We start from the raw sequence: 21,558 nt of genomic DNA on the forward strand, positions 1-21,558 counted from the left end.
TGAGAGGAACTGGTACAGGGATCTCACTCAGCCACGCTACACCCCCACCCCAGAGTAAACACCAAACTGCACAAACAACAGGGAACAAAGAGGCCAGTACACTTCCTATTTAATAGCGCAACGAGCACCTCCTTGCCCTGCTGTGGCACATGGGGATGCTCCACAGGAAGGTCCTTTAGAGGTGCATGGGCTGGGGGCCAACCTCTTCCATGGGCACCATCTTCCCGAGGCTGCAGAGAACTCCGAGCATCATCCATTACTCCAAAGCAGCAGCAGGTCCAATTGCATGGGGGGGGGCATCCACACGCCCTTGCTGCAGCTCTTAAGGCACATCACAATTTAGCTGAATAGCTGTGTTTTGCTTTGAGCTCTGACAAACCTTCCCTGGCTCTATCTCTGCTCCGGCATAGGGTTACGATTTAATCTTGGCAGCACTTGAGGTGTCAAAGGATCCAGTTTTCTCCACAAAATAAGTGTTATTCCAACATAGAGGTATCACTGGCTTCCTGTGCAGATCTGGAGGTGTGCCAGCCTCTGCCAGGCAATATCAGGGGTCAAGCAGGGGATACGGTGGGGGAGACAGGACAAGGTGGCATAGGGAGCAGAGCGCTGGCCTGGCCAGGGCAGGAGGAGTCACTGACTGTAGGGACCCTTACCAAAGCAGGGTCCTGCTGGTACGTTTCGGTCCTGAGACAGTTGCATTGGGGCAGAGGCACTGAACCGTCCAAGAGCATCAGCAAAACTAGGTGTAATTTCTACATGAGGGGCCAAAGCTGGGTTTGTGCAGCGAGACAGCGGGGTTTACTCCTCCTTGGCCCAGACGGAACCAGCTGCCTTCTCCTCCAGGTGGGGAATCACTGCCTCGGTATAAAACTTCTCCAGCTTGGGCACTGTTTGCCCCCAGAACTTCGCGTCAAACTCCACGGGGACCACGGCTGTCTCCTTGGTGGTGTGCACCACAAAGTCGGCCTGCTGGAAGCCAGTGGCTGCCAGCTGGCACTGGACCTGGGTGAAGTAGGCATGATCCTTCTTCAGGGCATAGGAGTCCCCATCCACCTCCAGGCAGAAGTCCTTGTCCTTGCAGGCCTCGCGCACCGTCCTGTTCCTGTGCTTGTAGGGACACTTCACCTCCAGCAGCCCCAGAGCCTTCCCCGTGGCTGCCTCCTTGATGATGCCATCGGGGCTGGCGGCGATCCACTTCTTCTCCCGGTGAATGAAGAGGCCGCAGTCCTCCACCCGCACCGGCTTGCCCTCCGCCTGCGACTTCAGCTGCTCGTAGGCCTGCACGGCCACCTTCTCGTTGCGGACCCCCCAGGACATGGCTGGCGTCTGCACGCTGGGGCTGGAGCTCACCACTGCTTTCAGGTAGGACTGGGGCACCTCAGCCGTCTTGCCATTGGCAAACTTGCTGTTGGCGATCCTGGGGGCCATGGAGGCGGTGATGCGGTTCTCCCGCCACTCGTACCACTTGGGGTTGCTCCGCTGGCCCCGGGTCTCCTTCTCCACCCACGGGATGTCCTGGCTCTCCAGCGGGGGCAGGAACTGGTCCCAGGCCACGCTCGGGTCAGCCCCAGGCTGCTTCTTCTGTGGACGTGGGTCAGGTCCAGCTGGGCTAGCAGCTCCTTTGGCATCAGGTGTCTTCTTCTGGGTTGCAGAGCAACTCCCGGCAGGTGCTCCACGCTGGTCCCCAGCACCTCCATGGGCTCCGCGGGATGCTGCAGGTCGCGGCTGAGAGGAGCCTGGCTTTGTCCCCCATCCCCGGCCAGCAGCCCCAGCAGCGGGAGCACTCCTGCGTTGGCCTCCCACAGCCACAGCCTTGGCCCGGGCGGCCGAGGTGGAAGGTGGCGGCTCGGCAGGGGCGGTTTTGGGGGCGGCCGTGGCCGGCCGAGGGGAGGACGCGCCAGCAGGCTCCTTCCTGGGTCTCCCCATCGCTACGGGTCAGAGGGTCTCCTGCTGTGGGTACAGAACACAGCTGAAGGCATGTCCCCAAAGCCCCGGTCCCCTTCCTCCCACACACCCCCGGGGTACCAGCGTCCCCTGCCCGCGCGGCTGTCCCCACACACTACAGCGGCACGCCGGCTGGTTCAGCAGTGCCTGTGCCACCCGTGACACCAGCCCTGCGTGGGGCGGGGGCTGCCTGCGCCCCTGCCCCGGGGCGGCGCGGAGGACAGGGGGCTCTCCCCGGTGCCCGTGGGTGCCGCGGCTGCGCGGGAACTGGGCGGGCTCCCCGCGGGGCACCGGGCACGCGTGGGGAGGCCGCCCAGCGCCTCCCCGGGGCACCCCACGCGTGCTCCGAGGCCGCGGCGGGGGACCCGCAGCTCCCCGGCCACCGGCGGCCGCTCCCCGCCGCCGCCGCCCGGTGCCGCCCGCTCTCACCGATCCGCCGCCGCGCCGGAAGCGCGCCCCGCCCGCACCACGTGCCCGCGGCGGCCCGGGGCGGGGGTGCACCCGGGCCCGCCGAGCTGCCGCCGCTCCCCGCTAGAGGGAAGCAGCCGCTCGGCCATCCCGCCCGTCGGGGCCGGGCCGCCGCCGCCTCGCTCCCCCGCTGCCTTCCCACACCGCCCGGCCCCCGAGCAGCGTCCTGCTCTGGGCTGGGGACGGGCCCCTGCAGCCCCCCGCGCCCCGGGGGTCTTGCGGGTCGGTTCCCCTGCCGGTTCCCGTCCTCCGCTCCCTCTCCCGGCCCCGTCTCTCCCGCCTGACCCCTCAGCCGCCGCCCCCGGGCGGAGGCCCCGGCGCCCGGCGCTCTGTCCCCGCCTGCGGGCAGTGGCCGCGCCCGGCCCCCAGCACGAAGGGACGGGCTGACCTGGCCGGACCCGGCCGCGCTGCCAAGCCCCGACGGCCGCCGCGCCACCGGCGCGCCCGCAGCAGCCCCGCGGGAGGAGGGCAGCGGCGAGCAGCGGGCGCGGTAGCGCTCACCCGGTCGAGGGCTGGGCCGCCGCGCAGGGGGCGGGGGCCGCCGCCAGCAGCGCCGCCGGTTTCGGTTCCCGACACCCACGGAGTTTCGCTTCCAGCAGGAGCCGGCTGCCCCGGCGGGGGGGCTGGCCCGGGACCCCGCGGCTGCCCCACGGCTGCCAGCCCCCGCTGCTTTCAGCCGCAGGCAGAGGAGCCAGCCGGCACCGCGGCGTGTCCTGGCTCTGGCAGAGCTGGGCTTCCAGCCCCATCTCCCTGCACCAGCATCTTGGGAGAGTTTCGGTTCCACCAAGGCAGGAGGAACGCTTTCCCAGCCTCTCTCCCCAGGGGAGCCATCTCTGTCCCAGCCGATGTTTCCTTTACCTGCTGCCTTCTCCCTCTAGCCCCGCGGTAACCCCCGGCAACTGGGCAGGCCGATACTGCGCAGGGTAACCTAAGGTGCACCTCATTTTGACCTGGAACACCAGCATGCTCCACGGCTACGTATCCTCAGGATCTCTTCAGTTTGAGCTGATGAACAAGCAGCAGATAGCTGAACAGGACACCTCTGCCCCTCGTCCCGCAGGCAGAGCCTCTGCCTGTGCAGCCCCTCAGCTAGGTCTGAGGAGCCACAGCTGCTCCCAGCCCAACACTGGCTGGTATCTCCTTAGGCTTCAGGTTGTTTCCTCCCATAGCACTAAATTTGTATGGCTTATCAATGCCTCAGGACCTGAGAGCATCTGTCAGAGCTTTGTGGTCCATGCTCCCTCCAGCCAGCCATGCCTCTGGGTGATAATTCAGCTCAACAAGCCCAGGACAAGGCACAGGTGATTTGGGTGTAAATACCTAGACCATGACCAGTCCCATGGGCAGTGTGGGAGCTGCTGGTGAGGGCTGCATGGGGTTGCTGGGGTGTGAGGGCGTTGAATAGAGCCATTGGGCTGAGCTGGGTCTGCGCTTGCAGGATCTAATGCAAGCCTGAGCTCAGCGCTCTGCTGAAAAGCAATGCTGAGCTCCCTGGGGGTCTATTTGTGGCTGTGATGAGCTGCTGTAGGGAAGCTGTGATGGTGCAGAGTGAGGACATGCATGCCTGTTGTCTGATGCTGTTGTGAGCGCTGTACGGAGCAGGATGGAGCCTGTCTGCATCCCCTCAGGGCTGCTGCAGGTAGCTGGTGGCCTGGGGGAGGCTCGGCTGTGTCGCCCACGCTGTGGTTATTCACCTGCTGTAATGCCGGTGCCACAGACAGTGTCTGATGATGTGGGCTGGCCAAGCCCTGTCACCCTGGCTGGTGGCACCAACCCAGCACTTGCATTTGGATGCTTTTCTTTGCCTCAACTTGGCCTAGAAACAATATCTCAGAGAAAAATCAAAGCTTGCATTATTTTTTTTATCTGGGGCTGGAGCAGCTGCAGCGCTTGCTGTGACGATGGGAGCGGGAGCCCCATGCAGGCTGCATGGATGTGCTGTGGTGTGCGCTGTGCCTCCAGCAGCACGCAGAGCTGGCGTCTGTCATGGGGGGGTAATATATGGGCTAGCATCCTTCTCCTGCGGTCATAAATGACAGGGAAGGAGAGCAGCTGCACACTTAAGCTCTCCTCTCTCCCTGTGCAGCACAAGGAGGGGAAGCAGTGTGCCGTGGGGCATCTTGCACAGAGAGAGGGAATGGCTCAGCATGCTCTTGCAAGCACCCCAGGGATGCACAGAGTGCCTCTCTGCCAGATAATTGTGTTGGCTGAAGTGCAGGGTAAGCGACTGGGAGGAGGGAGTGTGCCCTGGGCTACTGTGTGCGGCAAAGGGCATCTTCTGCTGAGATTTTCCTCCTTTGGTCCTGCTGTCACCTGTGAAACCCGTGCTGAGGAGCCGAAGCCATAGTGGTGCGTGGGTCGGCTTAAGGTGAGATACAATGGGGAAATGCTGCTTTTCCAGGCCTCCTTGCTCTGGTGCCACACCAAACCCACCTACCCAGGACTGGGGACTGCTCCCTTCGCCAGCGCTGCCTGCTCTTTCTGCCCTGGTTTGTGCCTGCGTGGCTGGGCTGGCTCCGGGTTTGGCGTGGCTGTGATGGTGGGCTTTGTAGTGCACGGGAGGGGGGTGGCTCCCCTCTGCCTGCTCTATAAAAAGAGCCGCAGCAGCACAGCCCTATCTATAGCACAGCGAGGGAGCTGCCTGGGAGAAGCAGGGCACAGATTAGCCCCAAATCTGACAGTTTTCTCTGGTCCCGCTTGGGAATGCTGAGCTGGGAGTGGCAGTGGAGGGATTCCCAGCACTCCCTGGGTTATGAAATGTCCCTGCCAGCAGACGTGTCCTGGCTTTGCTGGGATTTCCTGACTGTCTGCACCCTCCCCAAGGGGGCTTGCAGTCACACTTGTCACCCAAAGGCTGGGCTCTCCCCAAATCCCCCCTCTTCCCTGCTTTTTGGGGCTGGGATTTCTCTGCAGCACATGGAGGCTAGTGAAGATGTCCCCAGTGGTACCCCAGGGCATCTGGGTTTGGAGATGGTTCAGCATCCACCTGTGCGTGGTCCTCTTGTGGCAGTCTTAGGGCAGCTGAGACCTTTCCTAACAAAGCTGGTTGTGATGCCTGTGACCCATGGAGAGTTCAGCTGGCTGATGGGGGTTTGCTTTTTGCCCTGTGCTTTGTTTGTGAGGGGACACAGGGGGCAGCTACATGTCCTTGGCAGCCACACCCCATGTCTGTGGGTGCAACAGCATCACCCTGGTGTCTCACCAGCACCCAAGTTTGCCTGGACATTGCCCCACTCTGGGTGCAGAGCAGCCCACAGCAGTGGGCTCTGCTGTTGGCCAGTGCCTGTCACCCCCTGGGAGTGTTGGTCATCCCCTGAGACCCCCAGCACCACCCACCAGCGTATCCCCCAGCCCTCCCCGAGGCGGCGGGTACCAGGGAGTGTGTCTCTTTAATGAGGCTGGGCTTGGAGCAGCTCTGCTGCTGGCACAGGGAGCGAGGGATGGAGCGAGGGCGGTGAAGGAGCCAGTGCCAGAGAGGGAGCCTGCAGCAGGGAGAGGCCGGGAAGGACCGCTCATCCCCCCGGGGTACTGCAGCCCCCAGGCCAGAGGGGCCGGGAAACCCACCCCTAGGGCAGAGGGCTCTGCAGAGGGCAGGGACCCAGCGGGTGCGGAGCGGAGCCTGCAGTCCCTGTGTCATCCTCCTCTTCCTCCAGGTAAGGGCAGGGGCGGGGGAGAGTCTGGAACCCCAGTGGCCCGGGACCCTGTGAGTATCCTGCAATTCCTGGGTGCCCCAGGGTCACACGCGGGCTCTCGGGGCAGTCCTGGATTGCAGGAGGGGTGAGAGGCGGGAGATGAGGCAGCAGGGCCCCAAAAGTGCTGAAATCACCATCCGGCATGGACCCAACAGGGCTGGCTCTACTAACTGCTGGGAACACGCCCCAGGGTATCAGCCACCGGTCCCTGGCCTGAGCCAGAAATGTCCTGTGGCCAGAGGAGCAGTGGGACCCTTCTGCAGGGCTGCTCCACCTGCGTGTGCCTGTGCTGGGGGAAATCCGTGGGGCTGGGACCTTTTATTTAGGGGGTGCCTGTGTCAGGGTGCATTGAGGGCAAGTAACTCCTGCTCCGTGGCACGGGACTCGGGTTTTCCAGGGGTTTTAGTGGCTCTGGAGGGGTGAGAGCAGCAGCACAGGTCCTGGACGTGGTGGTCCTGCATGTGGTGCGTGTGCCAGAGTGTGTGTACATGTGTGTGTGCAGCAGACTCTGTTCTGACTTCCCAGCAAATGAAGAAGCAGTGCCAGCCAGGGCACAGCACCACAGGCTGGAGGCTTAGGCTGGGGACAGCTCTTCACCCTGTCCCCTTCACCTGCAGCTGCCAGGGAAATCCCTTTCCCCTCCGTTCCTCCTCTTTGGGCTCCCTGCAAAGCGCCATGCCCCATGGGTGCTGGGCAGCAGCGCCATCACCTCCTGCCTCCGTGGCCTCCTCCCTGCCTCAGGAGTTGGGACAGATCTCACTCTCCTGCCCTTGTGTCTTGTCCCAGCGGAGCCATGCAGGAATATCCTGCAGGGAAGGGAAGCAAGGGAAGCAGGGGGTAGGTAACGCAGGTGAGCAGGAGGGGCAGTGATGCTTCCTCACTCCAGGTGCTGCCACAGAGGCTTGGGCTCCTCTCCTTCCATCCTCCTCTTGCACCGGTCTGTGCCTCTGTCACCATTGGAAATTTTCACTGGGTTTGCCTGTGCCAGGGCTGGTCTCATCCTTCCCCGGGATCATGCTGCACCCTGGGGTGGGCGGCTGTTTCTGCAGCAGGTGAGACTGACAACTCTGCAGACAGCTAAGGAGGGTCTGCTGGGCTCAGGCACCTGGCTTGCTGCAGCAGCCACGCTAGAAAACTCAACCTATCCACGGGTGAGAAGAGAAACTTTAAGTTATTCTGACCTAGAGAAGAGTTAGCTCAGTCTCGCCTTCACCAAGGGTTTTTTGCCACCAAGCTGGTGAGCTGCACCCAGCCCTGCTCTTGCTGCGACCCCCTCCGTATGTGGGATGCTGTCAGTTAAACCAGCTCCTGTGAGCAGCAGGTGGGAAGGGAGGAAGAGGAAGGGGCCGTAAAGGCACTGGTGACCATGTTGGGGACGGGCCCAAGGACCTGTTGGTGATGCCATGCTGGCACCTGGGGACAGTTTGCTGCCCCAGGGGACGAGGACTAAGATGCTGGGGCGAGGACCATTGGGTCTGGTTTTATTCATTACCACAGGGCTTAGAGCAGCCAGCGTAAAGTGCAGCAGGGCCAGATGGGGCCTGTTTACTCTGTGAGGGTAAATGTAAAGAGAAGTGATAAAAAGCAGCTGGGATGGATTCTCCAGTAAGTCCCTGGTAAACAAGCTGGTAGTGCCCGGGCCAGCGGGCAGCATGGCAAATAGCAGGCACGTTGCTGAGCATCGAGCTGGGTGCCTTGGGAACAAATGGAAGGGTTTTGAGGGGAAATCAGCCTTCAATAGCTCACTGTGGCTGGGCTGGGAGAGTCCCAGACCCCACCTGGGTGCTGTGGTCAGGGCAGGACCTGGCTGGTGATGTTCCCAGCAGTGGCACAGCCAGTGTGGAGGAAAACCAGGCTGTGCAGGGACCCTGTGCTGCTGCTGGGAGGGGGTTGGGGGGGGGGGGGACGCTCAGCAGCGTGTGCAGCATTCTGCATACAGGGTGGAGGACTGGTGATGGTGGTGGGTGCTTGGATGGCCAGAGCCTGCCAGCATAACCCTGTGATGCCAGTTGAGCAGATTAACAGCTGCCCTCCTGCATAATGGACTTATTTTCCTGGGATGCAGCTACCTTGCTAATGCACTTCTGTGCTTCTTGGGGGCTCCCTGCCTTGCCCAGCCGTGGACTCCATCCTGGTGCTGTCTGCAAGGATGTAGCCCTGCTCTGCCTTCAAGGATGCTCTGGGAGAGGCACCCTGTGACCACATACCGGGGGCACCCTGAGCCTCTTGTTACTGACACTTGTACAAGATGTTCCTGAGATGAAGGCCACTGGAGTGGGGGGACCAGATGTTTCGCTTGTACCTGGCTTTGCCCTTGCCCTGGGCACGTTGCATGCTGGAGCACTGGCACACAGTGTGACATGGGGACCTCGCTGCTGTTGGGTTGCAGGCACTTGGGGTGGGCAGGGGATACAGTGTGGAGGTGTAGACCCATGCCTGGAGTGGGATCCACACGCACTGTTCACAGAGAGGTAGGGCTAAGGCTGACCTGAATATTTCACACAAGTATTTGATAGCACAGGGTGCATTATGTTAGAGAGATGCCTTGGCTCCAGGCAGTCATTTGGGATGCTTCTCCCAGGTGGTTTTTCCAAGGGGAAGAGGGGTGTGGAGTGGGTTGGTGCCCAGCCGCCTCTCTTCCCACAGCTGCTGCTGAAGGGTGGGATGCTGGACGCATCCATCTCTGTGCTGAGCGTTTCTCACCCAGAGGCAGAGATCATCATCCCCTGAGCCAGGCTCCCCCACTGCAGGGCCTTCCCCTCTGTGCTGCTCTTCAGTGCAGCACTGACCTTGTTGTTAATTATTAAACCCCCAGCAAACACTGCTCGTTGTTTTGTCCTAGTTACACTGTGGGCTACTCACCCTTTTTAAAAAAAAAAAAAAAAAAGCGAATTACACTGGTGAGCTCTGTGGGTGGATGGAGATGGGAGCAGCAGGTGCTCCTCTCCTGGCCAGTATGGGAGATGGTCTGGGGAGGCTCTGAAACCACCCAGCTGCTGTGGGTTGGCTGAGAGATGGGCTGTGTGCTGCTGGCTGTTATCTGTCCTGTCCAGGAGTCTCTGCTTGTCTGGCAGAACTTGGGGCTTGTATGTAACTGCTGCTGCCCATGGGAGAAGTAATTTTGCTGCTCAGCAGCAAGGCTTATTTACCTGTGGGGCAGAATTGCTCTCTGCAGGCTCCTGTGGCTCCAGACCCAGGTTGCAGGTGGGCTGGGGTCTGAGCAGAGATCTGGGTCCAGGTCCATGTGTTTCGTCGATGCTGCAAAGCACTGTCCCCAGGATGGGGAGGGATGGGGACCTGCTTCCCCCTTGCAGGCTGGGCAGATGGATGCAGCTTGTGCACGTAAGCCCCTTCCTGGCAGACCCCATCCCCGAGCACCCAGCACCTGCCTCCCCTCTGCCCGCAGCTGCCCGCTGAGGGACCATGCCTGGCCTGTACGCCCTCTCCTCCTGGGAGGCTCTGCCCCTGAAAAGCTCCAGGGTGAAGGCTTGTGCCAACGGGTACTCCCTGAGCATCACCGCTCACCTTGTGTACACCAACCCCCATGAGGAGCCTGTGGAAGGTAAGGGGGAGCTTCTGGGGTTGGCAGGAATCTGGGCTGCCTGTGCAGCCCCAGAAAAGCACCCATGCTGGAGAGCATCCCGTCTCCAGCCCACTTGTGTCCTGGCCCCCAAACCTTGCTCAGTTTGGGGAGCAAAGGCAGAGGCCACCGGGGAGGGCAGAGCACGGCAGACACGCAGCATCACCCTGTGGGCAGAAGAGTGAGGCTGAGCAAACCCATTGCCATCACTGAGGATGAGGGGGGTTTCATCCTCCCTCCCTTTTCTGGGCTACTGAGGCTCTGGGTCCTTCCTGTGTGTTGTCCCGCTCTCGGGCAACTAAGTCACCCGGTGAGTCAGTCAGACTCTGAGTGGTGCTGCCACGGGCCACGCTGTGCCGTGGTGGTGTCCGTGCTGGGATCTGCCTCAGGGTTCTCTTCCACCCACAGGCATCTTCATCTACCCGCTGGAGGAGTCGGAGGTGGTGGCTGGCTTCGAGGCGGCAGTGGGCAGCCGGCGGGTGACATTCCAGGTCCAGAACCGGCACCGGGTACAGGACTGCTGCCTCCAGTGCAGCCCCAGCCCCGGCCGGCCACGCCGCTGTGCCAGCGGTGAGTGCGTGGCACGGGTGATCCTGTTGGGTTCTCCGGGCTGGGAGGCTCAGAACAAGGGGGGATGAAGCATGGGGCGATATGGGGGGGCTGAGAGCTCCTGCCAGGCTACCCTGGTGCTTTGGAGGGTCTCTGGGACTGGAGATCTCAGACTCCTCTTTCCCCTTCCTCCACCTCTCCTGGGGTTTTACCTGTCCCTTTGCATGCCCCTTGTTACACCTGCTCTCTGTTGTCCTCTTTGAAGGTAATTAGTTCAATTAATGCCCCCCGCAACTTCACACACCCCACTGACACCCCCCCCTCCCATCTCTCCCCTGCCCAGGCCACCTCGTCCTGGATGAAGATGTGGAGCGCTCCACCTTTGTCATCGTCACAGGCACGCTGTGCCCAGCAGAGAGCCTGGCCATCACCCTGAGCACAGCGCAGGAGCTGGCCACGCTGCCGGATGGGGCCCTGCGCCTCCTTCTCCCCCCTGTCCTCATGCCCCACATCCCCGCCGCCCCCGAGTGCGAGCCGGCAAGCTTGTGTGACGACAGGTTGGCTCTATGGTGATTTTCATGGCTTCCTCAGTCTCCGCCATCCGGGGGAGGGGGGGATGCTGATGCTGGGTGAGTGGGGCGTGGGGGTGGGAGCCATCACAGCCTCTCCCCTCACAGCCCCACCAGCTGTTTCGGGGGGCCAGGTGCCCGGAGCCAGCCATCCCCCACAGTGCCTGTGGAGACCATGGATGTCTTTCGGGGACAGCCCTGCAACCCTTTTCCTTACGAGTTTGCCTTTGAGCTGCTGGTGAAGGGCCCCTGCTTGCTGGCAGGTAGGGAGGGCGGCTCAGGTGGTGTTGGTTGTTGGGCAAAACCTCCCCAAAACGTAGGTGATGTCCCCCTGGTCCCTCCATGCTTCTAGGAAGAGCTGGGCCCCCTTGCTCTGGTGTCCTCTTGCACTCCCTATGCACAAAGAAGCCCTTTCCCAAAGGGACCCCCCAAAGTCGCCCTGTGTGTGGCTTTGTATGGCTCTGGGTCAGCAGCCCCCTTCCCTGAGGAGGTGTGGTGGATGTGGGGCAGTACAGGCAAGGAAGGGATGCGGGTTGGTGGGGACATGCTCCTGCTGCCAGCCCAGTTAATCCCATTAGAGCTGGAAGGGAGCAGCCCCTGCTGCAGCGCCAGGTCTGGCACAGGTATGGAGTCCAGGGGCGGGGGGGGGGTGTCAGGGGTGCAAGGGTCTGCCCTGCTGCTGCCTTCTCCCCGCAGGGCTGGAAAGCCCATCCCACGCCCTGCGAGCTGATGCTGATCCCTGGGCCAGCTCTGCTGCCACTACCTGTGTCACCCTGGCTGAGCCCCACCGCTATGACAGGGACCTGGAGATCATCCTCTACCCCTGCGGTGAGGAGGGACCATGCCTTTGGCGGGTTTGGGGGAGAGGGGTATTGCCTTAAAAGCATCTGGGGCATCCTCAGCCCCGTGTGGCACAGGGTGACTCTGAACACCCCCTGTGCCCCACAGAGCCCCACCACCCCCACCTTGTGATGGAGGATGGCACCGTGACATACCCTGAGTATGAAGCCCACATCCGGAGCCGCCGGGATTATGTGCGGATTGCCAGGAAGGACAGCAGCGGTGAAAGACAGGTGACAGTACACAGCCACTGGTGGCCCGGCAAGGAGAAGGAGGAAGGTGGGAGGTGGTGGGATGTGGGTGAGGAAGACCTCAGCATGGGCCAGGGGGTGCGAGAAAGCCCCTGGCCCACCTGGCTTGCAGGTGGCTTTTGTGCAGAGACGTTTCCACAAAGACATCTTCCCCAACCCCGTGCTGATGCTGAACTTCTGCCCGGTGGCGGGGGGTGTCCCTGGGGACCTGCAGAGCATCACCCGCGAGGTCCTCTTCCTCATTGACCACAGCAGCAACATGAATGGCCCTGACCTTGACAAGATCAAGGTGAGGCAATGGCCACGGGGCCAAGGATGCTCCCTGGGTGGCTGGTCCTTAGCAGCCCTCCCTGCTGTCACCCTAGGAGGCTTTGCTGGTGGCCCTGAAGAGCCTCCCGTCGGGGACGCTACTCAACATCGCTGGCTTCGGCACAAACGTCAAGCCGCTCTTCCCATCCAGCCGCCTCTGCAGCAACGTGAGTGCTGCTGGGCAAACCCCCCCACCAGCCCCTCTCCATCCCCCCTCCCAGCTCCCTGGCATGGGGTCGGGGCTGGCGAGCCAGGGGACCGCTGCGAGGCCAGCTCTCCACGCGGGCAGGAGACTCTGTGGCGTGCCTGCGAGCACCTCGGTGGGCTGCGGGTAGACGCAGGTGGCACCAACCTGCTGGCAGCCCTGGGCTGGGCGCTGGCGCAGCCCCTCCACCATGGCTACCCCCGCCAGCTCTTCCTCTTCACCGATGCGGCGGTGGGCAACGCAGGCAGGATCCTCCGGCTGGTGCGCAGGCAGGCCAGCACCGTCAGGTATGCACCAGCACTGCGGTGGGATCACGGTGGTCTCTGTCCCCTGGACTGTTCCCATGGTTTCACCTTCTGCAGCCCCACATCTCCCCTCCATCAGCCCCAAGCATGTTCTTCACCCATCACGTGCCCCAAGCCCATCCACTCAGCTTTCCCCGGGGTGCTCCCACTCATGCAGCCGGGGCAGCATCTCTGGCTATCAAATCCCCCTGCCCATCCCCCCATGGCAGGGCTCACCACCGGGCTGCCCAGTGCCCAGCACTGGCCTGGCCAGGGCTTTTCATCGCCTGGCTCTCTCCTGCAGGTGCTTCAGCTTTGGCATGGGCCGGCGGGCATGCCGGCGGCTGCTGAAGGGCTTGGCCAAGGTGAGCCGGGGCTGCGCTGAGTTCCTGAGCCCGGACGAGAGGCTGCAGCCCAAGGTAAAGCCCAGGCAGGGATGGGGGGACACAGAGGTCACAGCGATATGTGACACTGGCTCTTCTCCCTGCCCCAGCTGATCAAGTCCCTGAAGAAAGCGATTGAGCCAGCTGTCAGCGACATCACCATCGACTGGTATGTCCCTGACAGCATGGAGGCTCTGCTCTCACCGACCGAGCTCCCAGCCCTCTACCCCGGCGACCGCCTCATCAGCTACTGCGTCCTCTACAGCATCGCCCGCTTCCGCGACAGGCGCCCGCTGGTACAGCCGCCCTGGCATGGGGGGGATGGCACACTCCTGGTGCCACCACCTTCACCCCGTGCTGGGGTGCTGACGGCAGTGCCTTCTCTCTGCCAGGGCCAGGAAGGGGCTCATCGGGGCTCCCGGGGCTCAGCATTCCCTTCCCAGGAGGAGGTGCCCAGTCCAGGAGAGAACCGACAGCCACCCTGGAACACCCCAGGATCTGGGGACGCCTCCCTGGAGCTCTTCACTGGGGGCACGGAGGCATCCGAACAGAGTCAGTGGGGCCGGGGCTGGGGTGGGGGGCAGGTCTGGGAGCCGTGGGCTGACAGGGTCTGCGCTTGCTGGGCAGGTGTGGATCCCATCTCAGGGGGAGACATCTGGAAGCGGATTTACCAGCCCTCCTACATCCAGGAGCAGTACGTCCTGACGCACTGCTCTGTCAGCACCGACCGCAGCCGGGGGCTGCTCTCCCGCAGCTCCACCAGCAGCGAGTCCACCGGCTCCCGCGATGTGGCCCCTGAGGGTGGCTCATCAGCCCCTGGCACTGATGTCACCTCCCAGCAGGGCCAGAAGAGCCTGTCCCTCTGCGAGTCCTCCACCAAATCCGCCCCGCTGCCCTCTGCCCCAGCTCGTACCAAGGTAAGGATGCCAACGGGCTGCAGTGGCTCATGCACGGTGGGGTGGAGCTGCTCCTGGCTTACCAAGGGTCTCGCTGCCCCATTGTGCCCAGACACGTGGTCACTGGGCTGGAAACCAGTGATGTAGCCTGGATTTTAAACGAGGATCAGCTGTGGTGCTGCGAGGTGACTCCTTGGGTAGTTTTGCCCTACTGGAATAGGACAGCTGGGGACCAAGCAGCTGGTCCCCCAGCTTCCCCGGCCAGCAGTCAGCTGGGTGGCTAACAAACCCCCTAGCCAGTTCCTTGTTCAGGCCACAGAAATTAAATGAAAATAGCTGGGCCGGCATCAGGTAATGAACTTGCCAAGCTGGAGAGGAGGGGGTGGGCTGTCTAAGCCTCTGCCTGGCTCCTTCAGCCCTTGGCCAATGCCACCCAACACTTGGTTAGTGATGAGCCAAGTCTCTGCTGCTTCGTACCTGGGTTTAAAACCCAGCCAGGTCGCTGGGGGACAGGGAGAGGCAGCTCCCCCGGTGCTGATGGCTCCAAGGCCAGGTGAGGCCAGCTGTCACCCAGCTCCAGGACGTGCTCCTGGCTGGTGGCACAGGTTAGGTAACCTGCTCCCACCACACGGCAGCACAGCTGGCGGCCTTTGCTGCTGAAATGTCAAGCGTAAGTGATTTCCCTGCAGTGCAAACGATCCTCCCCTGGCTCCACACTGCCAGCACGAGAGGCAGCGCAGGCACTGCTGCCCTGTGGTATCTTTTAGGTGAAGCACCCTGGTGCAGGGACATCACTCTGCACTGGGGACTGCATCATCCAGTCTGAGCAACTGAGCTAAGCCCCCCACTCCGCAGACATGGAAATCCCTGCCAACGGCTCCTGCCTCAGCGGCAGCCTGAGTCAACCCCCAGGGATGTTTGCAAACTCCTGTCTCCGTGCTGTCGGTCCTTCCCATGTGTATGGGGAGCCTGGCGAGCATCACCCACCGCCCTGGGAGGCTGCCGGGTGCCAGCCTGCAGAGCGGCAGGGCTGGGCGTCAGCCAGCGGCTCCAGCCAACAGCCGGCCGGGGCCGCAGGTGCCCCATCACGGCTTGGCGCAGCCTGCGCTCTGTGCCAGTGCCTTTGCCAGGCTCGCTGGCAGCCTCCCCCCTGCTGCAGGTGACAGTGGCCCTGAGCACAGAGGAGCTGGCGCGGCAGAAGAAGGCATTGGCACGCACTGCCCTGGCCGGCCGCAGCTTTTCCTCGCCACATGGGGAATTGGATGCCCGCCGTCTCTGTCGGGCCCTGGAGAAGGTGTCACAGAAGAGGAACCAGTCCCTGGAGGGGCGGCTGGATGAGCTGGGACCCCAGGCACGGCAGCGGCAGCCCAGCACAGTGGGAGTCAAGTGTGTGCTGGCTCCAGGGGATGAGGGCGACGGGGATGGAGCTGGATGCCCCTGCCTTGCTGAGCCCACTTCTTGCCATTGCCCAGATAACCTCCTCTCGCCCACCCACCTGGACTGGGACATGCTGGTGGAGCCCTCCTACCTCTTCAGCGCCCTCGCCAGCACCCGAGCCGGGGGAGCCCAGCCTGGCCGATGCCAGCGTGGCTGATGGCAGCCTGCCCCTGCGCTGCCAGGTGGTGATCCACGCGCTGCAAGCTGGCAAGCCAGTGTCCTGGGAAGTGACAGCCTCACTGGAATCGCTTGCTGCAGCCCCGGGAGGGGCTGGGCAGGGAGGACCCCCCACGGCGGGCAGCCAAAGCCTGGGACAAGCCACTGCACTGCTTGGCAGCTCGCTCTGTCATCCGGGACAACGAGAACGCGGCACAGCGGGAAGCCGAGCTGGAGCAGGGTGGGTGCCAGTGCGTGTGTCCCCCTGCCCCAGCGCAGCCCTGGCATCCCCCCACATCTAACTGCCTCGCTCCGGGCAGGTTTTGCCCGCCGTTTTCGCCTGAAAGCCATGCAAACCAGCAAAGCCTGCAACGTGCCTTCTCTCTACACCCGCCTGGTGCCTGTGGACACTGCCACACACGCAGCCCTGCCCACAGCCCCCGAGGTGTGGGGCACAGGGTACAGCCAGGGGGCTCAGGGCGCTGGGGACGGGGCAGTGAGGGGACAGAGGGCTGAGGTGGCACCGTTCCTTGCAGCTGGCTCAGCCAGCCGGCCCCAAGCCACCACGGCGGGGAACTGGCACCACAGGAGCTCCTCAGCAGGTGTGGACCAGCGGAGAGATGCGGAGGAGCAGGATGAGGCCCCTGTCGCTGCAGGTACCAGTCTGGGCCCTTACATCAGCTTATGCTCCCCAGTGACCTTCCCGAGCACCAGGGTCACTGGGGACCCTCAGCTCACGGCTGCATGGGTCTGGTCCTGGCTGGAGCACTGTGGATGCCTGGAAAGAGGCACCTGCCCCACACTGGGACGGGGGGACATGGGGGTGGCAGCACAGCAGCCCCTGTGGATGTGAGGGTGCCGGGAGCCCAGGGGCCCTCAGGGCTTTGTTCTTTTGCAGAGCGAGATGAGACCCCAGGGTCTCCAGCCAGTGTCTCCTCCCCTACTTATGGCTCGGAAAAGCAGAACTGCTCGAATGGTGCGTCCAGGGTGGAGGGGGCCAAGGGCTGGATGGTGGGGGACTGGGGGTGCCCCCAACACCCTGTTGCTGGCAGCTGAGAGCTGGAGCATCTGCTGTGCCCACGCCTGCCCTCATTGCCAAGGGCACGGGCACAGAATCACCCTCACAGGTGCTAGGGAGCAGGATGCACCTCTGGGTGCATCATGGCCCCCCATCTTCAGCCCTCCCCCCTTGCAGGGCCTCCAACCAGCCCCTCCACCTCCATGGGCTCCCAGAAATCCACGGAGAGCATCACTGGCTCCAGGTGAGGCTGCAGGGTGGAGGGATGCCAGGGCCCAAAAAAATGGCACATTGCACAGAGAGGGGGACAATGCCACTTCTTGGGTGCTGCAGGTACAATGCTCCCTGCCAGCTCCTGCAGCGTAAGGGGAGGGGTTTGGTGCTCCAGCCCCATCCCTGCAGCAGGCTGGGGGTCCAGCTGCCTTTCAGAAACTGCACCCCTCTGCCCCTTTAACTCTCCTCTTTGCCCCGCAGGTTTAGCCTGAGCAGGCGCAGGGGCCCAGTCTGGCACTGCGGCCGCAGTGCCTCAGCCCAGAAAGCGAGCGGCCCCAGCAACCACGCCAGCCACGACTACCTCCCGCTGGTAAGGGCCCCGTCCCCATGTCCCCATCCCATCCCGGGGTGTGCTGAGCAGGCACCTTCCCTGCTGGGCTGCAGCTCAGCTGCCCAGGCAGCACCCAGCAGCGCCAGCAGTGGCACCCAGCTGAGGGTGCAAACCCAGACGGTGCTGTTCAGCCCTGGGGGCCTTTGCTGGCTTTGGGGATGGGGGGGGACAGGGCAAGTTGTGCAGTCCCTGTGCCCCAGGGACACTCCTGTGGCCCCCACCAATGAGTGCTGGGGGCTGCACCCCTGCCTGTCCCCTCCCAGTCACCTGCGCCCCCCAATGCAGGTGCAGCTGCAGCAAGCCCCGGGGGCCATTCCAGCTCACCCGAGAGCTTCTCCGAAGTAGTGCAGATCCCCCTGGACCGCCTGTGCCGGGCCTCTCCCTACGCCTCCCACCGAGCCAGCCTCAGCCCCGTGTCCCCCGGGGCCAGAAGCAGCCCTGAGGCAGGGCCCGGTGGCGAGGAGGGCGAGGAGCTCACTGCAGCCTCACAGCCTGGCTCACCCCCGTCCCGGAGCACTTGCTCCGAGGTGCCCAGTGCAGCTGTGTGGGCGCAGGCGGATAGTGGGCATGGCTCTGAGTCCGACACCGGCCCCCCACTCAGCCGCTCCCTCTGAGGCTGGCATGATCTGGCAGGACGTGGGGCCAGAGGACCTGGAGAGTGCCAGCTGGGCCACAGCAGTGGCTTTGGCGTGGCTGGAGCATCGCTGTGCTGGCTTCTTTGAGGAGTGGGAGCTGGTGGCGGCCAAGGCAGATGCGTGGCTGCAGGCACAGCGGCTGCCCGAGGGGGTGGACGTGGGCTGTCTCAAAGGGGCAGCCAGGCACTTGTTCTTGCTGCTGCGTCACTGGGATGAGAACATCAAGCTGAACATGCTGTGCTACAACCCCAACAATGTCTGATGGCTGCCAGAGGGGCCAATAAAGACGCCTGGCTCCACACCGCCTGCACAGGTGTCTCTGTTATGGGCAGGGAGCCACTGGCCCTGTTCAGGGCACGCTAGGGCTCACCAGAGCCCTGGGGTGGGGGTGACCCCCTTCCCGGCCATCTCTGGTGGGAGGGAGCACACAGGAGACTAGGAAAAGCCATCTTGGAGGGATCTCTGTGCTGCATCAAGGCGATTCAAACCTTGAGGCAAAGGAGTTTTGCAGATCCTCCGTCTTAACCTCACCCTGGAAGCTGCGCTCCTGCCCTGGGCAGTGCTCTCCCAGGGCTGGGAAGGGAGCTCCCGTAGCCCTGGTGGCTGCTCTGCCTTCCCCACGGGTGGAGCAGGCTGAGGCACGGCCATCCCGACACTGTCACGGCACGAAGACGCTGCGGCCAGGGAAGGGCACACAAAGCCCCCTTTATTGGTGAAGTCCTGCCTGTTGGGGGTCCCCACGCTGCCCCCTTTGCAGAGTTCCAGGGCTCACGACCCTCCTGGGATGGCTGGGGGCAGCCTGGGAGCTGGGTGGGGAAAGAGTGAGCAGAAGGGGCAGTCCCAGAGGCCAGTTCCCATCACCTGGCCAGCCACACTCTCACTGGGCTTTCTTGGAGATGGCTGTGGGCCTCCTGCTCGGTGCCGGCGTCTGTAGCACTGGTGGGGGGGCCATGCCGTACCAGAGTTGGAGCAGGACAAGTCCATGGCAGATATGGAGGGAGAGAGAGCTGCAGACTGTGGAGGGGTAGGTGTTCCAGCAGAGCTCGATCATGCCCAGCAGCAGCACCCTGCAGGGGTGAAAATTGGGGGTCAGCAGGGAGGGGGGCACACCAGCCCCCCTCGCTCCCATACCCCGCAGCAGATGGGAGGTCCCCCTCCCCAGCAGCACATACTTGGGCATGTGGGCAAGCTTGGAGGTAGGGCTGCACCAGAGTAAGTAGGGCAGCGTGTGGAAATACCAGACATAAAACTGATAGTGCAGGGAGCGGCTGCAGCAGACACCCAGGAAGTTGGAAGAGAAGAGGACAAAGACGATCTGTGCGCTGGCGTTAAGGGGACAAACACAGGAGGCTGGAAGTGTGATCCTGCAAAAGCTCCCCAGCTGTACAGCACAGGTTGTTCCCCCAGGACACGCTGGTCCTGACGGCACTGCAGCACTGGGAGTTTGCAAATGCTGAGCCCAAGGTCCACCCTGCCCTGCCCTGCCTTCTCCACCCACCTCCCACCCTGCCAAAGGATATTGTTGACGGTCAAGGGAGGGGATGCATGTTTCCTTTCAGCAGGATCCTTCAGCAGAGCCAGGATGCTCTCTTTGGACCTCAGGGGGAAGCACAAACATTGATCTCAGCTGCTGAGTCTTTCCCACCCCAACCTTCCCGTGAGTCACGACGCCTGCGCAGTGCGCTCCCTGAAACAGAACAGTAACTCCCCCCAGCTCCCACCCGCAACCCCAGAACTGCAGCATCGTGGGGGCAGGGGAGTTGCAGACCTGTACCCTACACCATGGGGGCCGATGGGGACCAGCACCCATGGGGAACCCCAGGTCTCACCTGTGCCACCGATGGACTGCAAAGAGCCCCAGGCCAGCCAGGTGAGCCAGGAGCAGCATGGCGTGGAAAGCCCGACTGTGGAAAACCTCTTCTGGGAGGAAGCGCCAGTTCACTGTCCATTTGAACTGGAACTGGCGGCCCAGGTCAAAGGAGCGAGTCAGATACCCCACAGGGTTCACCAGCAGGAAGGGCAGCCCTAGAACCACCTGCCAGAGACACGTCAGCACCCTTACAGCAGCTGTAAGCTAGGTCTCTGTCACCCTCGCCACCTCCCAGGAATCCCAGCACCACATGAGACATACACCCAGAGGTCTCCAGACCCTGGGACAGCCGGGCAGGATGCTTCGATGCAGGCAGGGCTACCTGCTACCCCCTGCCGATGGGGATGCCAGCCTGCCCCTGTAGCCGATGTGAGCAGGGACCCACCTGTAGCGCAGCACAAATGCAGAGCTTGGGGATACAGCCGAGGAGACCGAACCGTTGAAGGAGGAGGAAGAGAAGTCCGGGCGCGAAGAGCAGGATGTTCATCTTCACAGACACAGCCAGGCTGAGCGGGAGGCTGCATTACCGCTGGAGGCACCTGTATGGCTGCCCAGGCAGCCCCTGGGCAGCGTGCGGCCTCCTCCCTGGGTCGAGCTGGCTCACACTCACAGCCTGCCATGGAAGGCAGCCCCCACCCCGCCCCCAGACCCTCACCTGAAGAAGAAGCAGCCCCAGGACCAGTGCTCCTCCAGGAAGAGGTTGATGGCCAGGAAGAGGATGGCCATGGCAACAGGGTCGTTAAAGAGACGCAGGACAAAGATGGAGTGGATGCGGTAGGAGGCGCAGCACATGAAGAAGAAAACATACGGGGGAACCTTGCCGGGGACAGAGGGACAGGAAGGCAATCAGCAGCATGTCCTGGAGCCCCGGCAGCCACTGAACCTCTCCAAGGCTCAGACCCCAGCCCTGAGGGCCCACCCAGCCCGCCTTGCCCAAGCGAGGGCTCAGCAGAGCAGGAGGCCCTGAGGCAGCCAGCGAGGCCCCTGGCCCTGGCTACCTTGTTGGTTCGGCAGTAGATGCGGAAGACCAGGAGGAGGTTGAGGAGGTAGAGGCCAGCAAAGAGGTACTGCGCCAGGCCGATATCCCTGCCGCGGCCCGTGGCATAGTACAGGCCAAGGAAGATGTAGACGAAACCGGCAGGGTAGCTGCGGAGAGACAGGAGTGAGGGGCCAGGCCCTGCCACCCCCCTGTGCCCGCCGGGCCCCCCCGGTGGCGGGGAGCTGGGCCATCCGTCACTCACACCAGCGGCCCAGTGTTGCCCCTCAGCTGGGTGTAGTCGAGGGTCCCGTTGGCAAACCCCTCCACCTCCTCCATGTAGGCCTTCCAGTCGATCTCGGTGTCTGTGGGGATGGCCAGGGGTAAGCGGGGCTGGGGACACCGCGGGGGAACTCCCCCCCCCACCCACCCACCCCTACGCCCCCCGCCTGCCTGTCAGCCGAGGCTCCAGGCCCCCCAGCCCGGGGATGCTGTCACCCACCCGGGCCGGGGGCAGCCCTGTCACCCCGCTAGCGGGACCCCCCAGCCCCGCCACCCCAGGGGCGCAGCGGCCCAGCCCGGGGCCGAGCTGCCACTGCTCGGCGCACCGGCCCACGCTGCCGGGCCCGGGCCGGCTCCGCCACCCGCGGACAAGGCCCCCCCGCCCCGCCGCCGGGCCAGGCCGGGCCCCGGCACTCACAGGGGACCCTGCGGATGACCCAGAGGTTGACGCCGCCCTCGGCCAGGCAGAGGCAGGCGGCCACCAGCGGGGTGTAGCTGGGCTCCAGCAGCGCCGCCCGCCGCTCCCGCCAGGCCCGCCGCAGCGCCGCCGCCCCCCGCCCCGCCGCCATGGCCGCCCCGCGCCGTGTTTCCGGCCGGAGCGCTCAGG

General features: G+C 63.4%; 3 protein-coding genes across 6 annotated transcripts; 1 reads left to right on the top strand and 2 right to left on the bottom strand.

Annotated features, from left to right (window-relative positions):
• Window positions 1-92: 92 nt before the first annotated feature.
• Window positions 93-2,912, bottom strand: LOC129785397 (FH2 domain-containing protein 1-like). Of its 4 annotated transcripts, none has more exons than XM_055817448.1 (2): window positions 2,804-2,912; window positions 93-1,953 (listed from the first exon to the last, which is right to left on the bottom strand). In XM_055817448.1, the coding sequence occupies exon 2, from the start codon at window positions 1,927-1,929 to the stop codon at window positions 802-804; it is 1,128 nt and encodes a 375-aa protein (XP_055673423.1). In that variant the 5' UTR covers window positions 1,930-1,953; window positions 2,804-2,912; the 3' UTR covers window positions 93-801. The 4 variants fall into 4 exon arrangements, with proteins under 4 accessions (XP_055673423.1, XP_055673424.1, XP_055673420.1 ...); XM_055817449.1 differs by having other exon boundaries at window positions 93-1,950; window positions 2,804-2,825; XM_055817445.1 differs by lacking the exon at window positions 2,804-2,912 and adding an exon at window positions 2,377-2,486.
• Window positions 2,913-5,880: 2,968 nt separating this feature from the next.
• VWA5B2 (von Willebrand factor A domain containing 5B2) lies at window positions 5,881-18,366 on the top strand. The gene is given in 28 exon segments (XM_055816784.1): window positions 5,881-6,068; window positions 9,514-9,669; window positions 10,096-10,257; window positions 10,580-10,793; window positions 10,914-11,068; window positions 11,502-11,633; window positions 11,754-11,878; window positions 12,009-12,185; window positions 12,262-12,372; window positions 12,495-12,697; window positions 12,999-13,113; window positions 13,188-13,373; window positions 13,470-13,629; window positions 13,705-13,994; window positions 15,133-15,361; window positions 15,446-15,513; window positions 15,515-15,658; window positions 15,660-15,807; window positions 15,887-16,025; window positions 16,077-16,222; window positions 16,465-16,542; window positions 16,762-16,828; window positions 17,059-17,084; window positions 17,087-17,130; window positions 17,132-17,178; window positions 17,486-17,513; window positions 17,515-17,778; window positions 17,780-18,366. Coding segments are annotated over 27 exon segments (3,903 nt in total). The 5' UTR covers window positions 5,881-6,068; window positions 9,514-9,530; the 3' UTR covers window positions 18,086-18,366.
• Window positions 18,367-18,502: 136 nt separating this feature from the next.
• Window positions 18,503-21,555, bottom strand: ALG3 (ALG3 alpha-1,3- mannosyltransferase). The gene is made up of 9 exons (XM_055816780.1): window positions 21,370-21,555; window positions 20,935-21,034; window positions 20,692-20,839; window positions 20,349-20,509; window positions 20,079-20,199; window positions 19,653-19,858; window positions 19,343-19,420; window positions 18,996-19,139; window positions 18,503-18,890 (listed from the first exon to the last, which is right to left on the bottom strand). Exons 1-9 carry the CDS (start codon window positions 21,518-21,520, stop codon window positions 18,701-18,703), a joined length of 1,299 nt encoding a protein of 432 aa, XP_055672755.1. The 5' UTR covers window positions 21,521-21,555; the 3' UTR covers window positions 18,503-18,700.
• Window positions 21,556-21,558: the final 3 nt, after the last annotated feature.

The sequence above is a fragment of the Falco peregrinus genome, chromosome 12 (genome assembly GCF_023634155.1).
Source record: "Falco peregrinus isolate bFalPer1 chromosome 12, bFalPer1.pri, whole genome shotgun sequence".
Taxonomy (NCBI): Eukaryota; Metazoa; Chordata; class Aves; order Falconiformes; family Falconidae; genus Falco; species Falco peregrinus.

Excerpts from the sequence above, each read along its gene's own strand:
- LOC129785397 (XM_055817448.1), bottom strand. The coding sequence starts at position 1,929 with ATGGGGAGACCCAGGAAGGAGCCTGCTGGCGCGTCCTCCCCTCGGCCG.
- ALG3 (XM_055816780.1), bottom strand. The coding sequence starts at position 21,520 with ATGGCGGCGGGGCGGGGGGCGGCGGCGCTGCGGCGGGCCTGGCGGGAG. Across the intron at positions 20,510-20,691 it reads TCTACTGCCGAACCAACAAG|GTTCCCCCGTATGTTTTCTT; the intron begins GTAGCCAGGGCC and ends GTCCCCGGCAAG. Across the intron at positions 19,859-20,078 it reads GCATTTGTGCTGCGCTACAG|GTGGTTCTAGGGCTGCCCTT; the intron begins GTGGGTCCCTGC and ends TGTCTCTGGCAG.